The sequence below is a fragment of the Daphnia magna genome, unplaced genomic scaffold, assembly GCF_020631705.1.
Source record: "Daphnia magna isolate NIES unplaced genomic scaffold, ASM2063170v1.1 Dm_contigs199, whole genome shotgun sequence".
In the NCBI taxonomy this organism is placed as follows: Eukaryota; Metazoa; Arthropoda; class Branchiopoda; order Diplostraca; family Daphniidae; genus Daphnia; species Daphnia magna.
In genome coordinates this window covers 27,985-47,618 of record NW_025533171.1, presented here as the reverse complement: position 1 = coordinate 47,618, position 19,634 = coordinate 27,985, and the positions used below count along the sequence as shown (strand labels likewise).

At 36.4% G+C, this 19,634-nt stretch overlaps 3 protein-coding genes and 1 pseudogene across 4 annotated transcripts; 1 reads left to right on the top strand and 3 right to left on the bottom strand.

Annotated features, from left to right (window-relative positions):
* Window positions 1-8,392: 8,392 nt before the first annotated feature.
* Window positions 8,393-9,892, top strand: LOC123467585 (tetratricopeptide repeat protein 19 homolog, mitochondrial-like). The gene is made up of 2 exons (XM_045167457.1): window positions 8,393-8,834; window positions 8,899-9,892. The coding sequence occupies exons 1-2, from the start codon at window positions 8,487-8,489 to the stop codon at window positions 9,703-9,705; spliced, it is 1,155 nt and encodes a 384-aa protein (XP_045023392.1). The 5' UTR covers window positions 8,393-8,486; the 3' UTR covers window positions 9,706-9,892.
* Window positions 9,656-11,235, bottom strand: LOC123467587 (annotated as a pseudogene).
* Window positions 11,236-11,344: 109 nt separating this feature from the next.
* On the bottom strand, window positions 11,345-15,907 carry LOC116933621 (cyclic nucleotide-gated cation channel beta-1-like). Of its 2 annotated transcripts, XM_045167452.1 has the most exons (16): window positions 15,777-15,907; window positions 15,627-15,674; window positions 15,331-15,525; window positions 14,734-14,950; window positions 14,522-14,661; window positions 14,340-14,459; window positions 13,985-14,244; window positions 13,829-13,918; window positions 13,570-13,757; window positions 13,307-13,448; window positions 13,050-13,209; window positions 12,791-12,972; window positions 12,559-12,722; window positions 12,393-12,494; window positions 12,225-12,321; window positions 11,345-12,102 (listed from the first exon to the last, which is right to left on the bottom strand). In XM_045167452.1, the coding sequence occupies exons 2-16, from the start codon at window positions 15,646-15,648 to the stop codon at window positions 11,797-11,799; spliced, it is 2,385 nt and encodes a 794-aa protein (XP_045023387.1). In that variant the 5' UTR covers window positions 15,649-15,674; window positions 15,777-15,907; the 3' UTR covers window positions 11,345-11,796. The 2 variants fall into 2 exon arrangements, with proteins under 2 accessions (XP_045023387.1, XP_045023388.1); XM_045167453.1 differs by lacking the exon at window positions 11,345-12,102 and having other exon boundaries at window positions 12,225-12,336.
* A 49-nt stretch (window positions 15,908-15,956) lies between these two features.
* LOC123467584 (protein disulfide-isomerase TMX3-like) lies at window positions 15,957-18,585 on the bottom strand. Its single transcript, XM_045167456.1, has 10 exons — window positions 18,438-18,585; window positions 18,301-18,364; window positions 18,189-18,228; window positions 17,941-18,104; window positions 17,698-17,881; window positions 17,255-17,634; window positions 17,123-17,176; window positions 16,797-16,989; window positions 16,499-16,691; window positions 15,957-16,402 (listed from the first exon to the last, which is right to left on the bottom strand). The coding sequence occupies exons 1-10, from the start codon at window positions 18,460-18,462 to the stop codon at window positions 16,380-16,382; spliced, it is 1,320 nt and encodes a 439-aa protein (XP_045023391.1). The 5' UTR covers window positions 18,463-18,585; the 3' UTR covers window positions 15,957-16,379.
* Window positions 18,586-19,634: the final 1,049 nt, after the last annotated feature.

Genomic DNA, 19,634 nt, shown 5'->3' with positions numbered 1-19,634 from the left:
GTGGCGCTAACAGCACTGTTTTCGTTATTTTTTGAAACTGCTGGTTTAACGAGAAAACCAATGACTAAATCGAAATCAGCGTTCAATTTCGATTATGCCGTTTAATTTTTTTATAATTTCAAGAGATGTCGTTTTTGGCCGATTTTGACAAAAGTGGGAAGGCTATACCCTTCCCACTTTTTCATTTTTGGCAAAATTTCATATTTAGCTTGAAATACATGAATTCGATTCAGAATTGAATGAAAATCACGAAAATCCGGTTTATTTTCCTATTGGTCTTATAGTTTTTTATTTAAACGTTAAAAACCATAAATTAAGTTGTGGCGCTAACAGCACTGTTTTCGTTATTTTTTGAAACTGCTGGTTTAACGAGAAAACCAATGACTAAATCGAAATCAGCGTTCAATTTCGATTATGCCGTTTCATTTTTTTATAATTTCAAGAGATGTCATTTTTGGCCGATTTTGACAAAAGTGGGAAGACTATACCCTTCCCACTTTTTCATTTTTGGCAAAATTTCATATTTAGCTTGAAATACATGAATTCGATTCAGAATTGAATGAAAATCACGAAAATCCGGTTTATTTTCCTATTGGTCTTATAGTTTTTATTTAAACGTTAAAAACCATAAATTAAGTTGTGGCGCTAACAGCACTGTTTTCGTTATTTTTTGAAACTGCTGGTTTAACGAGAAAACCAATGACTAAATCGAAATCAGCGTTCAATTTCGATTATGCCGTTTAATTTTTTTATAATTTCAAGAGATGTCGTTTTTGGCCGATTTTGACAAAAGTGGGAAGGCTATACCCTTCCCACTTTTTCATTTTTGGCAAAATTTCATATTTAGCTTGAAATACATGAATTCGATTCAGAATTGAATGAAAATCACGAAAATCCGGTTTATTTTCCTATTGGTCTTATAGTTTTTATTTAAACGTTAAAAACCATAAATTAAGTTGTGGCGCTAACAGCACTGTTTTCGTTATTTTTTGAAACTGCTGGTTTAACGAGAAAACCAATGACTAAATCGAAATCAGCGTTCAATTTCGATTATGCCGTTTCATTTTTTGATAATTTCAAGAGATGTCATTTTTGGCCGATTTTGACAAAAGTGGGAAGACTATACCCTTCCCACTTTTTCATTTTTGGCAAAATTTCATATTTAGCTTGAAATACATGAATTCGATTCAGAATTTAATGAAAATCACGAAAATCAAGTTTATTTTCCTATTGGTCTCATAGCTTTTTATTTAAACGTTAAAAACCATAAATTAAGTTGTGGCGCTAACAGCACTGTTTTCGTTATTTTTTGAAACTGCTGGTTTAACGAGAAAACCAATGACTAAATCGAAATCAGCGTTCAATTTCGATTATGCCGTTTCATTTTTTGATAATTTCAAGAGATGTCATTTTTGGCCGATTTTGACAAAAGTGGGAAGACTATACCCTTCCCACTTTTTCATTTTTGGCAAAATTTCATATTTAGCTTGAAATACATGAATTCGATTCAGAATTTAATGAAAATCACGAAAATCAAGTTTATTTTCCTATTGGTCTCATAGCTTTTTATTTAAACGTTAAAAACCATAAATTAAGTTGTGGCGCTAACAGCACTGTTTTCGTAAATTTTGAAACGGCTGGTTTAACGAGAAAACCAATGACTAAATCGAAATCAGCGTTCAATTTCGATTATGCCGTTTCATTTTTTGATAATTTCAAGAGATGTCATTTTTGGCCGATTTTGACAAAAGTGGGAAGACTATACCCTTCCCACTTTTTCATTTTTGGCAAAATTTCATATTTAGCTTGAAATACATGAATTCGATTCAGAATTTAATGAAAATCACGAAAATCAAGTTTATTTTCCTATTGGTCTTATAGTTTTTTATTTAAACGTTAAAAACCATAAATTAAGTTGTGGCGCTAACAGCACTGTTTTCGTTATTTTTTGAAACTGCTGGTTTAACGAGAAAACCAATGACTAAATCGAAATCAGCGTTCAATTCCGATTATGCCGTTTCATTTTTTTATAATTTCAAGAGATGTCGTTTTTGGCCGATTTTGACAAAAGTGGGAAGGCTATACCCTTCCCACTTTTTCATTTTTGGCAAAATTTCATATTTTGCTTGAAATACATGAATTCTAATCAGAATTGAATAAAAATCACGAAAATCCGGTTTATTTTCCTATTGGTCTTATAGTTTTTTATTTAAACGTTAAAAACCATAAATTAAGTTGTGGCGCTAACAGCACTGTTTTCGTAAATTTTTGAAACGGCTGGTTTAACGAGAAAACCAATGGCTAAATCGAAATCAGCGTTAAATTTCGATTATGCCGTTTCATTTTTTGATAATTTCAAGAGATGTCATTTTTGGCCGATTTTGACAAAAGTGGGAAGACTATACCCTTCCCACTTTTTCATTTTTGGCAAAATTTCATATTTTGCTTGAAATACATGAATTCTATTCAGAATTGAATAAAAATCACGAAAATCCGGTTTATTTTCATATTGGTCTTATAGTTTTTTATTTAAACGTTAAAAACCATAAATTAAGTTGTGGCGCTAACAGCACTGTTTTCGTTATTTTTTGAAACTGCTGGTTTAACGAGAAAACCAATGACTAAATCGAAATCAGCGTTCAATTTCGATTATGCCGTTTAATTTTTTTATAATTTCAAGAGATGTCGTTTTTGGCCGATTTTGACAAAAGTGGGAAGGCTATACCCTTCCCACTTTTTCATTTTTGGCAAAATTTCATATTTAGCTTGAAATACATGAATTCGATTCAGAATTGAATGAAAATCACGAAAATCCGGTTTATTTTCCTATTGGTCTTATAGTTTTTTATTTAAACGTTAAAAACCATAAATTAAGTTGTGGCGCTAACAGCACTGTTTTCGTTATTTTTTGAAACTGCTGGTTTAACGAGAAAACCAATGACTAAATCGAAATCAGCGTTCAATTTCGATTATGCCGTTTCATTTTTTGATAATTTCAAGAGATGTCATTTTTGGCCGATTTTGACAAAAGTGGGAAGACTATACCCTTCCCACTTTTTCATTTTTGGCAAAATTTCATATTTAGCTTGAAATACATGAATTCGATTCAGAATTTAATGAAAATCACGAAAATCAAGTTTATTTTCCTATTGGTCTCATAGCTTTTTATTTAAACGTTAAAAACCATAAATTAAGTTGTGGCGCTAACAGCACTGTTTTCGTTATTTTTTGAAACTGCTGGTTTAACGAGAAAACCAATGACTAAATCGAAATCAGCGTTCAATTTCGATTATGCCGTTTAATTTTTTTATAATTTCAAGAGATGTCGTTTTTGGCCGATTTTGACAAAAGTGGGAAGGCAATACCCTTCCCACTTTTTCATTTTTGGCAAAATTTCATATTTAGCTTGAAATACATGAATTCGATTCAGAATTGAATGAAAATCACGAAAATCCGGTTTATTTTCCTATTGGTCTTATAGTTTTTTATTTAAACGTTAAAAACCATAAATTAAGTGGTGGCGCTAACAGCACTGTTTTCGTTATTTTTTGAAACTGCTGGTTTAACGAGAAAACCAATGACTAAATCGAAATCAGCGTTCAATTTCGATTATGCCGTTTCATTTTTTGATAATTTCAAGAGATGTCATTTTTGGCCGATTTTGACAAAAGTGGGAAGACTATACCCTTCCCACTTTTTCATTTTTGGCAAAATTTCATATTTAGCTTGAAATACATGAATTCGATTCAGAATTTAATGAAAATCACGAAAATCAAGTTTATTTTCCTATTGGTCTCATAGCTTTTTATTTAAACGTCAAAACCATAAATTAAGTTGTGGCGCTAACAGCACTGTTTTCGTTATTTTTTGAAACTGCTGGTTTAACGAGAAAACCAATGACTAAATCGAAATCAGCGTTCAATTTCGATTATGCCGTTTCATTTTTTGATAATTTCAAGAGATGTCATTTTTGGCCGATTTTGACAAAAGTGGGAAGACTATACCCTTCCCACTTTTTCATTTTTGGCAAAATTTCATATTTAGCTTGAAATACATGAATTCGATTCAGAATTTAATGAAAATCACGAAAATCAAGTTTATTTTCCTATTGGTCTCATAGCTTTTTATTTAAACGTTAAAAACCATAAATTAAGTTGTGGCGCTAACAGCACTGTTTTCGTAAATTTTGAAACGGCTGGTTTAACGAGAAAACCAATGGCTAAATCGAAATCAGCGTTAAATTTCGATTATGCCGTTTCATTTTTTGATAATTTCAAGAGATGTCATTTTTGCCGATTTTGACAAAAGTGGGAAGACTATACCCTTCCCACTTTTTCATTTTTGGCAAAATTTCATATTTTGCTTGAAATACATGAATTCTATTCAGAATTGAATAAAAATCACGAAAATCCGGTTTATTTTCATATTGGTCTTATAGTTTTTTATTTAAACGTTAAAAACCATAAATTAAGTTGTGGCGCTAACAGCACTGTTTTCGTTATTTTTTGAAACTGCTGGTTTAACGAGAAAACCAATGACTAAATCGAAATCAGCGTTCAATTTCGATTATGCCGTTGAATTTTTTTATAATTTCAAGAGATGTCGTTTTTGGCCGATTTTGACAAAAGTGGGAAGGCTATACCCTTCCCACTTTTTCATTTTTGGCAAAATTTCATATTTAGCTTGAAATACATGAATTCGATTCAGAATTGAATGAAAATCACGAAAATCCGGTTTATTTTCCTTTTGGTCTTATAGTTTTTTATTTAAACGTTAAAAACCATAAATTAAGTTATGGCGCTAACAGCACTGTTTTCGTTATTTTTTGAAACTGCTGGTTTAACGAGAAAACCAATGACTAAATCGAAATCAGCGTTCAATTTCGATTATGCCGTTTCATTTTTTGATAATTTCAAGAGATGTCATTTTTGGCCGATTTTGACAAAAGTGGGAAGACTATACCCTTCCCACTTTTTCATTTTTGGCAAAATTTCATATTTAGCTTGAAATACATGAATTCGATTCAGAATTTAATGAAAATCACGAAAATCAAGTTTATTTTCCTATTGGTCTCATAGCTTTTTATTTAAACGTTAAAAACCATAAATTAAGTTGTGGCGCTAACAGCACTGTTTTCGTTATTTTTTGAAACTGCTGGTTTAACGAGAAAACCAATGACTAAATCGAAATCAGCGTTCAATTTCGATTATGCCGTTTCATTTTTTTATAATTTCAAGAGATGTCGTTTTTGGCCGATTTTGACAAAAGTGGGAAGGCTATACCCTTCCCACTTTTTCATTTTTGGCAAAATTTCATATTTTGCTTGAAATACATGAATTCTAATCAGAATTGAATAAAAATCACGAAAATCCGGTTTATTTTCCTATTGGTCTTATAGTTTTTTATTTAAACGTTAAAAACCATAAATTAAGTTGTGGCGCTAACAGCACTGTTTTCGTAAATTTTTGAAACGGCTGGTTTAACGAGAAAACCAATGGCTAAATCGAAATCAGCGTTAAATTTCGATTATGCCGTTTCATTTTTTGATAATTTCAAGAGATGTCATTTTTGGCCGATTTTGACAAAAGTGGGAAGACTATACCCTTCCCACTTTTTCATTTTTGGCAAAATTTCATATTTTGCTTGAAATACATGAATTCGATTCAGAATTTAATGAAAATCACGAAAATCAAGTTTATTTTCCTATTGGTCTCATAGCTTTTTATTTAAACGTTAAAAACCATAAATTAAGTTGTGGCGCTAACAGCACTGTTTTCGTTATTTTTTGAAACTGCTGGTTTAACGAGAAAACCAATGACTAAATCGAAATCAGCGTTCAATTTCGATTATGCCGTTTAATTTTTTTATAATTTCAAGAGATGTCGTTTTTGGCCGATTTTGACAAAAGTGGGAAGGCTATACCCTTCCCACTTTTTCATTTTTGGCAAAATTTCATATTTTGCTTGAAATACATGAATTCTATTCAGAATTGAATAAAAATCACGAAAATCCGGTTTATTTTCATATTGGTCTTATAGTTTTTTATTTAAACGTTAAAAACCATAAATTAAGTTGTGGCGCTAACAGCACTGTTTTCGTTATTTTTTGAAACTGCTGGTTTAACGAGAAAACCAATGACTAAATCGAAATCAGCGTTCAATTTCGATTATGCCGTTTAATTTTTTTATAATTTCAAGAGATGTCGTTTTTGGCCGATTTTGACAAAAGTGGGAAGGCTATACCCTTCCCACTTTTTCATTTTTGGCAAAATTTCATATTTAGCTTGAAATACATGAATTCGATTCAGAATTGAATGAAAATCACGAAAATCCGGTTTATTTTCCTATTGGTCTTATAGTTTTTTATTTAAACGTTAAAAACCATAAATTAAGTTGTGGCGCTAACAGCACTGTTTTCGTTATTTTTTGAAACTGCTGGTTTAACGAGAAAACCAATGACTAAATCGAAATCAGCGTTCAATTTCGATTATGCCGTTTCATTTTTTGATAATTTCAAGAGATGTCATTTTTGGCCGATTTTGACAAAAGTGGGAAGACTATACCCTTCCCACTTTTTCATTTTTGGCAAAATTTCATATTTAGCTTGAAATACATGAATTCGATTCAGAATTTAATGAAAATCACGAAAATCAAGTTTATTTTCCTATTGGTCTCATAGCTTTTTATTTAAACGTTAAAAACCATAAATTAAGTTGTGGCGCTAACAGCACTGTTTTCGTTATTTTTTGAAACTGCTGGTTTAACGAGAAAACCAATGACTAAATCGAAATCAGCGTTCAATTTCGATTATGCCGTTTCATTTTTTGATAATTTCAAGAGATGTCATTTTTGGCCGATTTTGACAAAAGTGGGAAGACTATACCCTTCCCACTTTTTCATTTTTGGCAAAATTTCATATTTAGCTTGAAATACATGAATTCGATTCAGAATTTAATGAAAATCACGAAAATCAAGTTTATTTTCCTATTGGTCTCATAGCTTTTTATTTAAACGTTAAAAACCATAAATTAAGTTGTGGCGCTAACAGCACTGTTTTCGTAAATTTTTGAAACGGCTGGTTTAACGAGAAAACCAATGGCTAAATCGAAATCAGCGTTAAATTTCGATTATGCCGTTTCATTTTTTGATAATTTCAAGAGATGTCATTTTTGGCCGATTTTGACAAAAGTGGGAAGACTATACCCTTCCCACTTTTTCATTTTTGGCAAAATTTCATATTTTGCTTGAAATACATGAATTCTATTCAGAATTGAATAAAAATCACGAAAATCCGGTTTATTTTCATATTGGTCTTATAGTTTTTTATTTAAACGTTAAAAACCATAAATTAAGTTGTGGCGCTAACAGCACTGTTTTCGTTATTTTTTGAAACTGCTGGTTTAACGAGAAAACCAATGACTAAATCGAAATCAGCGTTCAATTTCGATTATGCCGTTTAATTTTTTTATAATTTCAAGAGATGTCGTTTTTGGCCGATTTTGACAAAAGTGGGATTCTCATTTTTGGCAAAATTTAATATTTTCCTTGAAATACATGAATTCGATTCAGAATTGAATGATAATCACGAAAATCAGGTTTAGTTTCCTATTGGTCTCATAGTATTTGATTTAAACGTAAAAAACCCTAAATTAAGTTGTTGCGCTAACAGCACTGTTTTCGTTAATTTTTGAAACGGCTGTTATACCGCGAAAACTAATCACTAAATCAAAATCAGCGTTCAATTTCGATTATGTCGTGTTATTTTTGGAGAATTTTAAGAGATGTCATTTTTTTTGGCCGATTTTGCAAAAGTGGGAAGGCAGGATGAAGCGGGGATGATTACCGCACGCTTCGTCTTCATAGTACATGGATACATTGTCAGTTTTGTCGTAAGGACAAACGGTTTCCGAGATTCTATGGCGAAATGGCGACCAGGCCGGACCCTATCGGGAACTTCCTGAACGGAGTGAGGGCATCTAGTATCCCGCACAAAAATCCGAACACCGATTTAATTTTTTTAAAGCCACCTATTGGCGGGGTAAAGGGTTTTTTGTTTGTTTTTCTTTAAGAGGGAGGGTAGACGGGGTGATGGACACATAGGGCAGGGTTGGGTAAGTCTATACATTTTGTTATGCCTTAAGGTATTACGCTTTTAGGCAAGTAACAGGTCGGGACATTTTTGCAACCCCCAGGGTGGTGTGTTTTTTTTAAACGACAGTTGGAAATGTTGGACTTAAAAGGGAAACCCTGTTTTTGCTTAATCTTGTATTTAGGTTTTCGAAGCATTAGCAGTAGCGAACGCTAGATGGTGTCGTCGTAACCCTTGTTTTTCCTCTGATTGGTTGTTGCCAGGTAACGCGTCACCGCCATAGGAGGTATACGAGTTTACAGGCCTTAAGCATTAAGTAGGCCTTGGGTTAGAGTAGGCCTAGTCCATGCAAGTGTTCGATAATATACACGCTCTTAACTTAAGCTCACGGTACAAAAATGTTTTCGCAGCAGAAACATTCGTGGTGCAGTTTGGCTCGCATGGTGATGCAGTATTCAAGAATGTCAGTAAAACAGCTATCGATAAAAGCAACTACATCTGGAATTCCAATTAACCCTCATTGTCTTTCAACCAACTCTACGTTACATAAGCCGCCCACAGGTTTGCAAAATGGCAAGTCGGCAAACAAGGAAAATGAAGGGAATAACCAGTCCACCATATCAAAGTGTTTTGGTTTTGTGGGATTGATGAGTATTTTGGGTACCAAAGTTAAAGAAGAGAACAAGGAGCGACTTGGTGAAGAAAAAATTATTCACATGATTAAATTGGCAAAGCTTTCTCAAGAGGTATAGATATTTGACAATTCAACATTATTTAAATTTTACAGGATTCTGGGGATTATGTTGACAGAGGAAAGAATTCAAGAAGTCAGAGCAATTACTTCATTTAGCATTGCGAGCAGCCTATGAAATCCAACATCATGATGCCCAAAAATATATTATCGATGATATGGCCAATAATGCTTACGAGGCTGGGGACTTCAAAAAAGCAGAAAAGCTGTTTGTTGATTTGATTAAACAGCTAGTGACTGATGGAGTGGCTCAGAGTCACAATTCCATCATTCACATTAGTGCAAAACTTGCAAATTTGTATGCTATGTTTCATGAAGAAGTTAAAGCTTGTGAAGGATTTAACTTTTGCATTCATCACCTGGAAGCCAAGATAAAAAAAGGTGAAGATGATTTTGACACCCTTGCCCTTTATTCATTAATCCTCTCTTGGTTTGGGGATTGCGTCCATAGAAGAGGAGATTTTACACAATCCTTAGCTTTATTCAAGAAATCACATGAGATTTCAGTTAAAATTAATGGCAAACACCATCCACACAGCCTGCTTCAGCTTAATAATATGGCTGCTGCCTACACGTTGATGAACCGACTTGAAGATGCCGTAGATTGTTTAAATACAGCTCTAGTCCTCGCTCAAGAGGTGCAGATGGATGACGGCATGAAGGATCTTCCATACTATTTTATTAACCTAGCAAATGTGTACCTGACTCAAGTGGAAAAGTCTGCGGCGGATGCCAAAGAATTGTTAAAAATGGCTGAAAATTCCTGTAGAGAAGCTCTGAAGTGTGCTAAAGTTGTGGATAATAGAGATGCTCTGATACAAGCTAGGAAATGTATGAAACAAATTAATTCGTATCAAACCCTGTAAATCTTTCACATTAAACGCGTATCAACTGACTTAAATTTTAAAATGTCAAACTGTGAATGCATAATGGAGGAATAGGGTCTGCGTAACGTAATGCACGTCCCGGTACGGCTTCCCGAGGCGGTAAACTACAGAAATAATAGTACCGCATGATAACTTTGTGATAGAACAATAAACTTATAAAGTTTCACCTTGATTTTTTATTTGATGGTGGAGGTAATACTATCGGATCAGCTGCCATCTCAATCCGTTTTTGAGAGCCAAAAAAATCTGTAATAAAGACTCTGTTAGGGTCCCGCTGGAAAAGGTCGCTACGAAAGCCGACAGTAGATAGGCAAAGATATTTCGGACAGACTTTGAGCTAAAAAAAAACAACCAAAATTATGATCCATAGGATGATGGCAATTTCTAAGAGAACATACAAACTGGCCAAGGGTATGATTACTTGTGGGGGTAACATGTTCCAAAAATTCTAGGGCATAATACGTGTAGCGATCAATTATATAGACGCCAATGGCAGGATCGACATGGTGTGAGAGAGAATCCTCCCCAACCAAACTGCTACCAATCGCCAACACATTTGGAGAATAGAATTTCTGGTAAAGTGAAGCTGCTTGGCAAGTGTCAACTATGAACAGCATTTCATGATATCTGTCAATCATGAGTGAATACAGAATGTCAATTATGTGAGATAGAAGGATCAGGATGTTCAGCAGCAAACTGGGCTTATACCTTTTGTTTTTCCCACATCTGTTGGATAGCATCTGCCAAATCAACATTTGTGATTTCTTCAGAATCTTGAAATTTCAAAAATCCATCACCACCATGGCCTGTTAGGTATATCAAAACATTGCTTCCTGTATCAGTCAGCAATTTTTTAGATCTTGGAGTTGAAGATGGTAGACGACCAGTGAGGACCCGAATAAAGTTTTCTACAGTTACCTGAAATGAAAATATTTTAACAATGAAAATTGAAGAGTGAATAGTTCTACAGTAAGTATACCTCATAACCCCTATAATCCACTTCAACATCATCACCATATACATCAATTTGCTGATTTGCGTTGTTGTAAACAGCAGCTGGATGAGGATTTCGTGGGTTGCAGGCCATATCATCAGCAATCATCAAAATTATCTGGCTATCTGGAATTCCCAATCTTTTCACGCTACGGTAGATGGATAATACATTTGCTACATGTCTGTAATTGAACCAAAAACGGGAAGTATCGACTAGAACGGCCCAGTTGCTGGTGTGGTTGCCGGAGGTAAGAAAATCTTTAGCCTTAGCATCCTGTCAAGCAAATAAAATCCGGATAAAAATTACTGTTATTTGCATGCGGTGGTAATATTAATATGTGATTAATGGGGACTTACCAAAGTGTTCGTACTAGGTACTAAGAACGCAAAAAAACTGTAAAAAATTATACTCGGCATTTTTAAGAGCTGTTTTTTGGGAAAGTTTGTAGGTGTATCGAAATTCAAATTCCAAACATTAGAGCAGACGACGACGGGACCTTTTCCGCAGGATGAAAAATAATGAAACTAATTTGCGGGTAGATTTTGGAGAACTTATTACGATACCCTATGTTTGATTGCCCCATGTTTGGTGAAAAGTACATATGTGTAGTACAGTACATCGAAAACATTTTGTTCCAGTTCAATCTGTAATACACTTTACGGCCCACAACAGAAAATAAATTCTCGGACAAAAACAGAAAATCGATTCGGACAAGAACTGATGAGCCGGGTGATGAGCCAGAAATAAAAACAATTCTAGCCCAAATTCTAAAGTGTATGACTTATAGATAAAGAAATTTTAAGGGAAATAAAACTATCTAAATAACAATTTTAAAAAATTGAATACCAGAAAATCATAAAAATCTAATTGTATATAAGTTTGTAATGGCCGTCCGGAGTAGCGTGTAGAAAAGTAAAACAGTTGTAAACATTAATAATAGTACCAAGGGAATGCCATTACGCTTTATGCGCTAAACAATGATCAAACAATTCGTAACAAGGTGAGTGCTGCTTATTACGGTTGGACGCGTGAACAATGAATGGGTCTCCCATTTTCCGTTTGAATTTTTTAAGCTTTTATTCGGACTTTCGTAAGTTGACTGGAACGATTCGATTGGACGCAACCTTAAAGACATGGCGTCTGATTGTCGGAGCTCCCGGACTATTGGCAGCAAGATAATTGGGTTTCAGCAAAACTTCTTCACTGTACGATCGTGCATCCTTTTCTATTAAAACATCGTCAGCTCCATGTTTTCTCCTTGGAACCCCAAAATCAGAAGGAAAAGACGCGTGCGCTAACTTTGGCATCGAAGACGTTGTTCTGTATGTTGTTCCTGATCCTTGTAGAAGAAATTGTCTCGTCTTCGAATCGGCTGAGATAGCCTGTGTGTGCAATAAAGGGAAACACTGATTTGATAACTTGCTCATTGTCCCATAACGCAAATTCTGCGGTGTAGTATAAATACAGATGGCTATGTCTAGAGCATAGAACAAGATTTTAGTACCTGAAGAACAGTTTTGACTAGCTTAGGTGTGGGGGGTTTAGGAGTAAGTATTGGCTCGCTAGACAGCTGCCGTTCGGAGCTTTTCTTCACCAGTTTCCTTTTATCACGTTAGCTGAGATTACCACAACACCATTTAAGGATATTTTCATAATGCTAAGATAAACCTACTTGGCTTTTCTTTGTAAGATCTTCTGCGCCTCAGGATGATATTCGAGGGCCTCGTTCAAATCGCTTTTGCTCAAAACAAATAAATTGGAAAATCCCTGAGACCTTAAGTATAGTAAAAAATTTGAGGTTTTCATTTTATCCTATAACTAGGTTGTGTGCAAATTACCTAACATCCGCCATTCTTCGGTTTCCTCCTCCAACAGCCAATAAACTAATTTCTCCAAACACACTGCCTTCGCTTAATGCCACCAATATTTTATCGTTAGCCGGTCCACCCATGACTTGAACTGTTCCAGTTTTTACAATGTACATCTCTTTTCCGACTTCTCCCTGCGTAGAATAAATGTCACTCATCCTTAATAATATCGATTTGTACGAAACAGGTAAAACATTTAAACCTTTTTGCAAACCAAATCCCCCGGTAGAAAAAGGACGGGCTTCAGTTTTAGTACTAAATCGCGAATTAAGGCAGAATCGCAATCCTGGAAAAGCTGCACCTTGGAAAGTGTTTGGATATGGACGTTCATGGCAATATCCATTTGCATGTTGTGAGGCAACGATACAAGTGACGATATCTCATCTGTTGATAGCATGTCGAAATTTGCATCAGTCAGTTCTAAAGGTATAAACAATGAAGAAGAACGAAGCTAAATTTACCAAGCGTCTTCTGCATCGACCAGCTGTAAGTAAACCACATTCTGATACGGTCCTGAATCTTGGGTGGCAAATTTAAACGGTTCATTAACTGGACAGTGCGGTCGAGACGTTCACGGTATTCGGTTGTGCTCCTTTCGGCTGCAGCCATAATATCCCTGATCTTTACCACCGGAAATATCGGAATACGTGAAACTGGTCAGCGTGACGCAAAATATAAGAAATGGTGGTTGTAACCAATGCCCGAATCGGTTTCTTACCTGGCCGATGATGGCTGCGCAAGCGAAAACACCAATAAGCCAGTTGAAAATCATGAACGTCCTATCGACATTATTGGCTGGTTTAGGATTCTTTCCGATTTTTGTGGCAGTTTTCATGGCAAAGTAAAAACAGCGCAGATATCTGTTATTTTTTAAGAGTTGGTACAACACATTTGAATGTTTGTTATTAATAAGTTACCAGCTAATTCTGCTAGCTTTATTCTTTGTTGGGGGAAATGAACGATGGCAAGTGGGAAACTTACGCATTTCCTTCTCCTTGGAAGACGAAGGCATCATTGCCGATGCCAGACCACTTGGAATAGAAGAAATAAGCACAGGCATTAAGATGGATCAAGTAGAGCATGTAGAAGAGTGTCCGGCTGACACGGATGACGAAAGGAGATGGTGCCATCATGTCGAGACGATCAAAGAACTCCCAAAATGGTAAAATCTTTGTTTGGAAATTTTTGATTATTTTTAACTTAACTTTAACAGTCAGTAACGTATATAATTGTATCATACTCTTATCATTCGAGGAAAACGCAGAAGGGAGCTCTGAAGACCAAAATAAAAATAGAGGAAATCCAATGGAAATAGGGATAAAATATCGATCTAGAAAAATCTTTTTCCGTTAATAAATTAGCTGTCAAAAAATGTGATAAGCATCAGATTATGTACTTTTGATCCCAAGCTGGCGATGTAGTTTCTGCGGCAATCGGTTACATCCTCGACCCAATTGCCTTCGTGAACAAAACGGAGCCTCGGATGGACGAGGAAAGTGTCGATTAGGTAGACCGCGTCAGCTACGTAATCAGCAACTAGCCAGTAATAGATATTCGAGTCATCTTGGTAAGGAAAGGTAATTCGAAGCGGAACGCTCCACAAATTGTACATGAACGCTGAAGAGACCACAAAAAGCCAAGATATGTAGACTGAGCCTATAACAAAAGGGCGGTAAAAAATTCCAATAAGTGCTTGAGGACGAAACAGCGCAGTTCAATACTGTGTGAAATGACCGATTAACTCCGATTACTTTGAGGGTGGAACGTGCTGGGGATGCGAAATGGTTTCGCTCCTCTGGTTCCATCGGGTTCATTCGGTGGATCGTAGCGTAAGTTTAAGGGCGGAGGAAGAGGTGCTGGTCCTCTTTCGCCTAAAAATAATAAGACTTATTCAAGGACCGGTAAAAGGCGTGAAATTGCAACTGCAACAAACCACGCTCGGATGAATCAGTTGAAGGTGTTGGCGGTTGGGCAATGCGTTCCTTGAGAGATTTGGCGCGATCGGTAAAAGCGCTTACAAGTCGCTGTATCCGCGAAGTTACAAAATGATTCTTGTCGATTGAAAAAACCGTCCTGCAACAAGAGGAATCCACAACAAACATGAGAGGGGAATAGTGATGTGCCAACATGAAATTAAACGGTTACATTGAACTGTTTCCACTAATACACGATGAAGCGATCGAGTGTAATGTAGGACGGCGGGTCCATGTCATAATTGAATCGTTTTCTGTTCCTTTCTCGACTTCGTCGTCGATGGAGATGGTTGGAATCGACTGGAAAAACGGTTTTCGTTCTTGGGATGGATTTGACGGGCCGTTGGTAGTAATTTCCGCTTTTGCCCTAGCTTCTGAGAGTTGGTCACCTGTAAGAAGGAGAGGAGATCGATCGTCAATAATCACCGCCGATTATGAGATCACGATTCATGACGTCTTAGGTTTATTCCCAAATAAGAAGACATATTGTTTTTAAAAATTGAAAACGTTTTGTAAAACATATCAGCCCTTTAATATCCTCGACTTAACAGATGGTAAGCTCGTAATCCAATGTAAGTTGTGTGCTGGACTGGAAGTAAAATGTAGTTCCTTTGATCTACTGATGCCCCCCACCCATCTTCACTCGAACGTACCGCCATGTTGATTATGCGTGATGATCCATCTGACAGCAGTGAAACAACAAAAATCGGCTTCTTTTTCCTTTTACCCACTTGTTGCGCATGAAAAACATAAATAAAACGTTCGTTACTGAATTTTTCAGCCACATGTTGCGGTAAGTCACAGCCGACAGAGCGCACCATTCGCTGCAATGGAGACGGCCAATTCCAATCTTGCGTAATGTGACTCAGTTCCGCACCGCTTATGTAGGTCGTCGTAGGAGCTGGCGGCGGTGATTCAGGCTCGGTAAGAGGGTCCACTTGGTGTCGTAGCAAGTTGTACTCGTCTATTTTGGGGATGTAAATGGGTAGGGATAATATGTCGTTCTTAGTTTGAATCATTGAAGCGATTCATTTGACCCAATTAAACGGAACGCGGAGAACTTACTAACGCTACGTGGTCTCGGCATGATGAACAGAGAAGAAGCAGATGAACCTAAGATTTTGAGTTTAATCACGATAAAAAATTCAAAAAAATTTAAGAAACCATCATTACCCTGGTTAGGACAAAGAGTAACTGAGCCCGCGACTACCATACCTGAATAAAAGCCTCATATGTCGGGAGTTGCTGTCTATATATCGATGGTTGCCAGGAGCGACGAGAGACTTTGACCTGGATCTACGATCGATTCTCCAATTCGATTCCCGGTGCAAACACGTCAATGCGGGCCAAAAGACCAAAAATACAAAGAAAACCACAAAAAAAAATATGGCTAAATATTTTGTCCATTCTTGTGTTTACTCATCGGTCAATATAGAGTGAACAGAAAGTGTCTAATCATTTTAGATGTGATTCACCAAAAGGCGAATTTTCACCAAAGACTTGTCATTGAAAGGTATAGAATTTGCTGCTGCGATAAGTATGGAGCAATCTAAGTACGTCACGCTTGCCAAAATCAATACGATGGGCGTGGTGAGGAAAACCACAAAAATGGGAACAAATGGTAGAGATGCGGGCGCGGCTGCTGGACGTAGAACAAGAGAAGATCTTGGTGGCATCCAAACGCTTGAGACTTGGCACACTGACGATGCGATTCACAAAAATAACCAGCAGCAACAGCTGCTGAACAACACGTGGTGACTAGAAGTACGAAGGGGAAACGAGGAGAGAGAAGATTCATTCTATATAGGGATATGCTTCCTAATCTTCTTTTTCCCGAACATCTGTCGTTAAGTAAAGATAAAGTAAAAAAAACAATGGCCCGTCATTAATACTTTAACCGTTTATGTTGCGAATGGTTCTCTCATTCTTTAAATTACTTTGATCATCTTCAGATGCGTCCATGATATCGGCACACCACATGGAGTAGCAAATGAGGCTGAGGAAGCCCAAGGGGAGTCCGATGATGACGCTAGTGAGAACTGGGTTGCCGTACCACATGCCGGCCAGGGTGGTAGTTCCTTCGTAGTACATGCGCTTAGCTCGCGCCATCACACCCATACCACCATAAGCCTAGTTCCATTATGAGGAGAATGAAGGGGGGGGGGGTAACGGTTACAATAGTTTTATGTAAAACTTAATTAAGAAAAACAACCTTCCCTCGCTTTATTGTGTTACCTCAATGTCATTTTGAAGAATTCGGTTGAGGAAATCAGCCAAAGTTTCAGGGGTCAATATTTCCATATGTTTTTCAGGGATGTGGTGAAGGTAATTGGTCGCGTTAATGACGATTAAACTTGGCACTGGTAGGGTTGTCATGGCTATAGAATTGGCTAATTCGGGTGACCCAGTCCATCCAAAGAGGAAATTGCTGCAAATGTTTAAAAAGAAAAAGGAAAAAAAAAGGAAAAAAAGAAAAAAAAGGAAAAAAGAAAAAGAAAAAAGGGAATGAAAACATGTTACTAAGCTGCGTAGATTATAAAGTTGAATAAATTGCTGAATACTCATGATAGATGCTATGATATGTTTCAGCAAATCGCTCTATTGCTTCTTTGTAGCTGTAAAAATAAAAACAAACCAAGATTTAAAAATTGTTAGGTTATGGCTAGTGAATAATCTAAGAACAAAATAATTACTCTCTCATGGGCTTCGGCATCCTACCAACTTTGTCCACTTCCGTAACAACCAAGACGATGTATTTTTTTATTTTCATGACTTGATGGAAGTTTCCACCACTGATTTCAACCACATTCGGGAATCTTTCATGATTGATCCAGTCTCTCATATTACTTAATTCAGTTTGGGCTGGGGTCGTCTCGCTTTCTTCCCCTTCTAAACGGTTTTCCAGAGCAACCGGCTTCTCATTTTTGTAAATATAATGGGTGCCGTCTTTGAAAACCATTACACTAGGTGCATGGTCGACGGTTTCTATACCACTCGATAATAAAACAGGGAGCGATATAGAATAAAAATAGATGTATGGTTGAAATTCATACGCCGTCACATTGAACGCTTCCTGCAACCAGCAAAGTTACGCTTGACGACTTTTCAAAAAGAAACTGTGCTGCTGGAAACTTACCCAAGTAGGTCCTGCATTGTCTCCAATATAAAGAAAAAATTTCTGCTGGGAGTTGATTTTGTTTTTCATGGTGTTTGAGTCGCCAATGACTTGAATGGGTGGAAGAGCCATCCGCTCTGCATAATCAACTAAGGTTTCTCGGGTCCTCTCTCCCTTGTAATGGAATGTCTCCCCATTTTTCATGCTACCAACATAAACATAATGTTAAGAATTTTTAAATCTAGAACCTTTCAGTAATATTACAATATCAAAGTAGGAAATCCTTTCACTTTAAATTCAGAAGCTACGTTGGGGAACCGTGTACAATCCACTTGAGCAACCCGTACAACTGGAGGATATAGTGACTGGGAAACTTGGTTCCAAATGGGCTCCAATTTTTTGCAGTGACCACACCAAGGTGCATAGAACTTTGAAAACAAAAGGAACAATAAAAGTAATTGTGAATTGCTTATTTTTAATAATTTTAATTCGAAAAAAAAAAATTATCATACCATGACAAACCAGGCTCCTTCATTGCGTACTTCGAGGAATCTTGACAGAAGGAAGGAGAGAAATAGGTAATTATACTAGGATCAATATATCGATAAAGAGCTTCAATTTTACCTATCGCTAAGTTCCAGCACTTTGCCGATTCCAGAAGGTATGTTAAAAACGAAACATAATAAGCCTGATGGAGAAAAAATGTAAGCACATATAAGTAATCAAAGTAAAGATTGGTGGTTTTTTTTATGGTTTGTTACTGAGAGCAAGAGGAAGCCAATCCATTTTTCTTGACGTGTGTTGTCAGACGTTGTTCGACTGTTCAAGAGACCTGTCAAAAACCGAACGAAATGGTTATTGCAAACAAAGCACAGCAGATGGCGCGGAAACGAAGAGAACTTCTTCGTTTAGTAAGTCTTGAAAAAAGGAAATTGCAACTCGTCAGGCAATCAGGCTCAATACTTTACGATTCTTGTTGAGTTACAAGGGAAAAAATTTTATTTTATTTTTTTTATTATTCACACCCTCGTTTTCCAGTGTGAAACGAGCCCAACCAACTAGATTCAGGATACCAAGTTTCCCCCAAATTTTAAGTCGTTAGAAATCAACTGGAAATGAGGTTGAGAAGAAGAATCTTGACGAAGCTGAAGTCTACGTAATGAGAGGGTAAAAAGAACTAAAATCTTTCCGAGTTTCGTCTACTCCCACAAGTCCAACGCATGACTTTCCATATGGCTACTTGTTGCAGCAGCCTTATACTGTTATTTACTCTACATGTGCTACATTTATAGACAACGACCACCACTGGAAGTTCGTTTATTAATGGTACGAAAAAAATAACGAATGAAATAGTACGGCTGCCCAGTAATGGGGAACGAGGGAAGAAAAATCAAGTGGCCCATTCCTAGTTCCCACGAAAATATGTAATAATGACGGTTCAACAGACAACGTGAACAAACCATACATACGTCATACATATTGAATCGTACACACGCAATATATCTCTATTTTACTGTTTTAAAAAACAGTCTTGAAATTCAAAAAGAACTGACCTATAACGAAGATATATTTCATGGTCACGATATGCTGCATTTTAAGCTACCCCAAGTTTAACTCGCTCATCTAGCGACGTATTCACCCTCCATTCACGCCTTTTGTTATTTAATCAATTGATTCATAGGCAGGGCCTGTTTTCAGAATAAATCTTTTATTTTTTGAGTGACTATTGTTGCACCGCACTTCCGTTCCACGACAGATGAGCTCACTTCCGCATTGCCGGACATGCGAGGGGAGAACATTATTAGGGTTAATATCAAGAATTCCTAGTTAACAAAAAGCAAATCCGAACCTCCCATACAGTGGCTCTTTCGAATTGAAAAAATACTACGAGAATTAAAATCCAACTTGACCAACCTTTATTGGCTTAATTACTGTCTAAAGATTTGGAATAGAATAGC

Excerpts from the sequence above, each read along its gene's own strand:
- LOC123467584 (XM_045167456.1), bottom strand. The coding sequence starts at position 18,462 with ATGGATTGGCTTCCTCTTGCTCTCA. Across the intron at positions 18,365-18,437 it reads TTGGCTTCCTCTTGCTCTCA|GCTTATTATGTTTCGTTTTT; the intron begins GTAACAAACCAT and ends TTTCTCCATCAG. Across the intron at positions 16,692-16,796 it reads TTCTTCAAAATGACATTGAG|GCTTATGGTGGTATGGGTGT; the intron begins GTAACACAATAA and ends TAATGGAACTAG.
- LOC123467585 (XM_045167457.1), top strand. The coding sequence starts at position 8,487 with ATGTTTTCGCAGCAGAAACATTCGTGGTGCAGTTTGGCTCGCATGGTG. Across the intron at positions 8,835-8,898 it reads TGGCAAAGCTTTCTCAAGAG|AGGAAAGAATTCAAGAAGTC; the intron begins GTATAGATATTT and ends TTATGTTGACAG.
- LOC116933621 (XM_045167452.1), bottom strand. The coding sequence starts at position 15,648 with ATGCCGAGACCACGTAGCGTTA. Across the intron at positions 12,723-12,790 it reads GGGATTTGGTTTGCAAAAAG|GGAGAAGTCGGAAAAGAGAT; the intron begins GTTTAAATGTTT and ends TATTCTACGCAG. Across the intron at positions 12,103-12,224 it reads TAGTCAAAACTGTTCTTCAG|GCTATCTCAGCCGATTCGAA; the intron begins GTACTAAAATCT and ends TTGCACACACAG.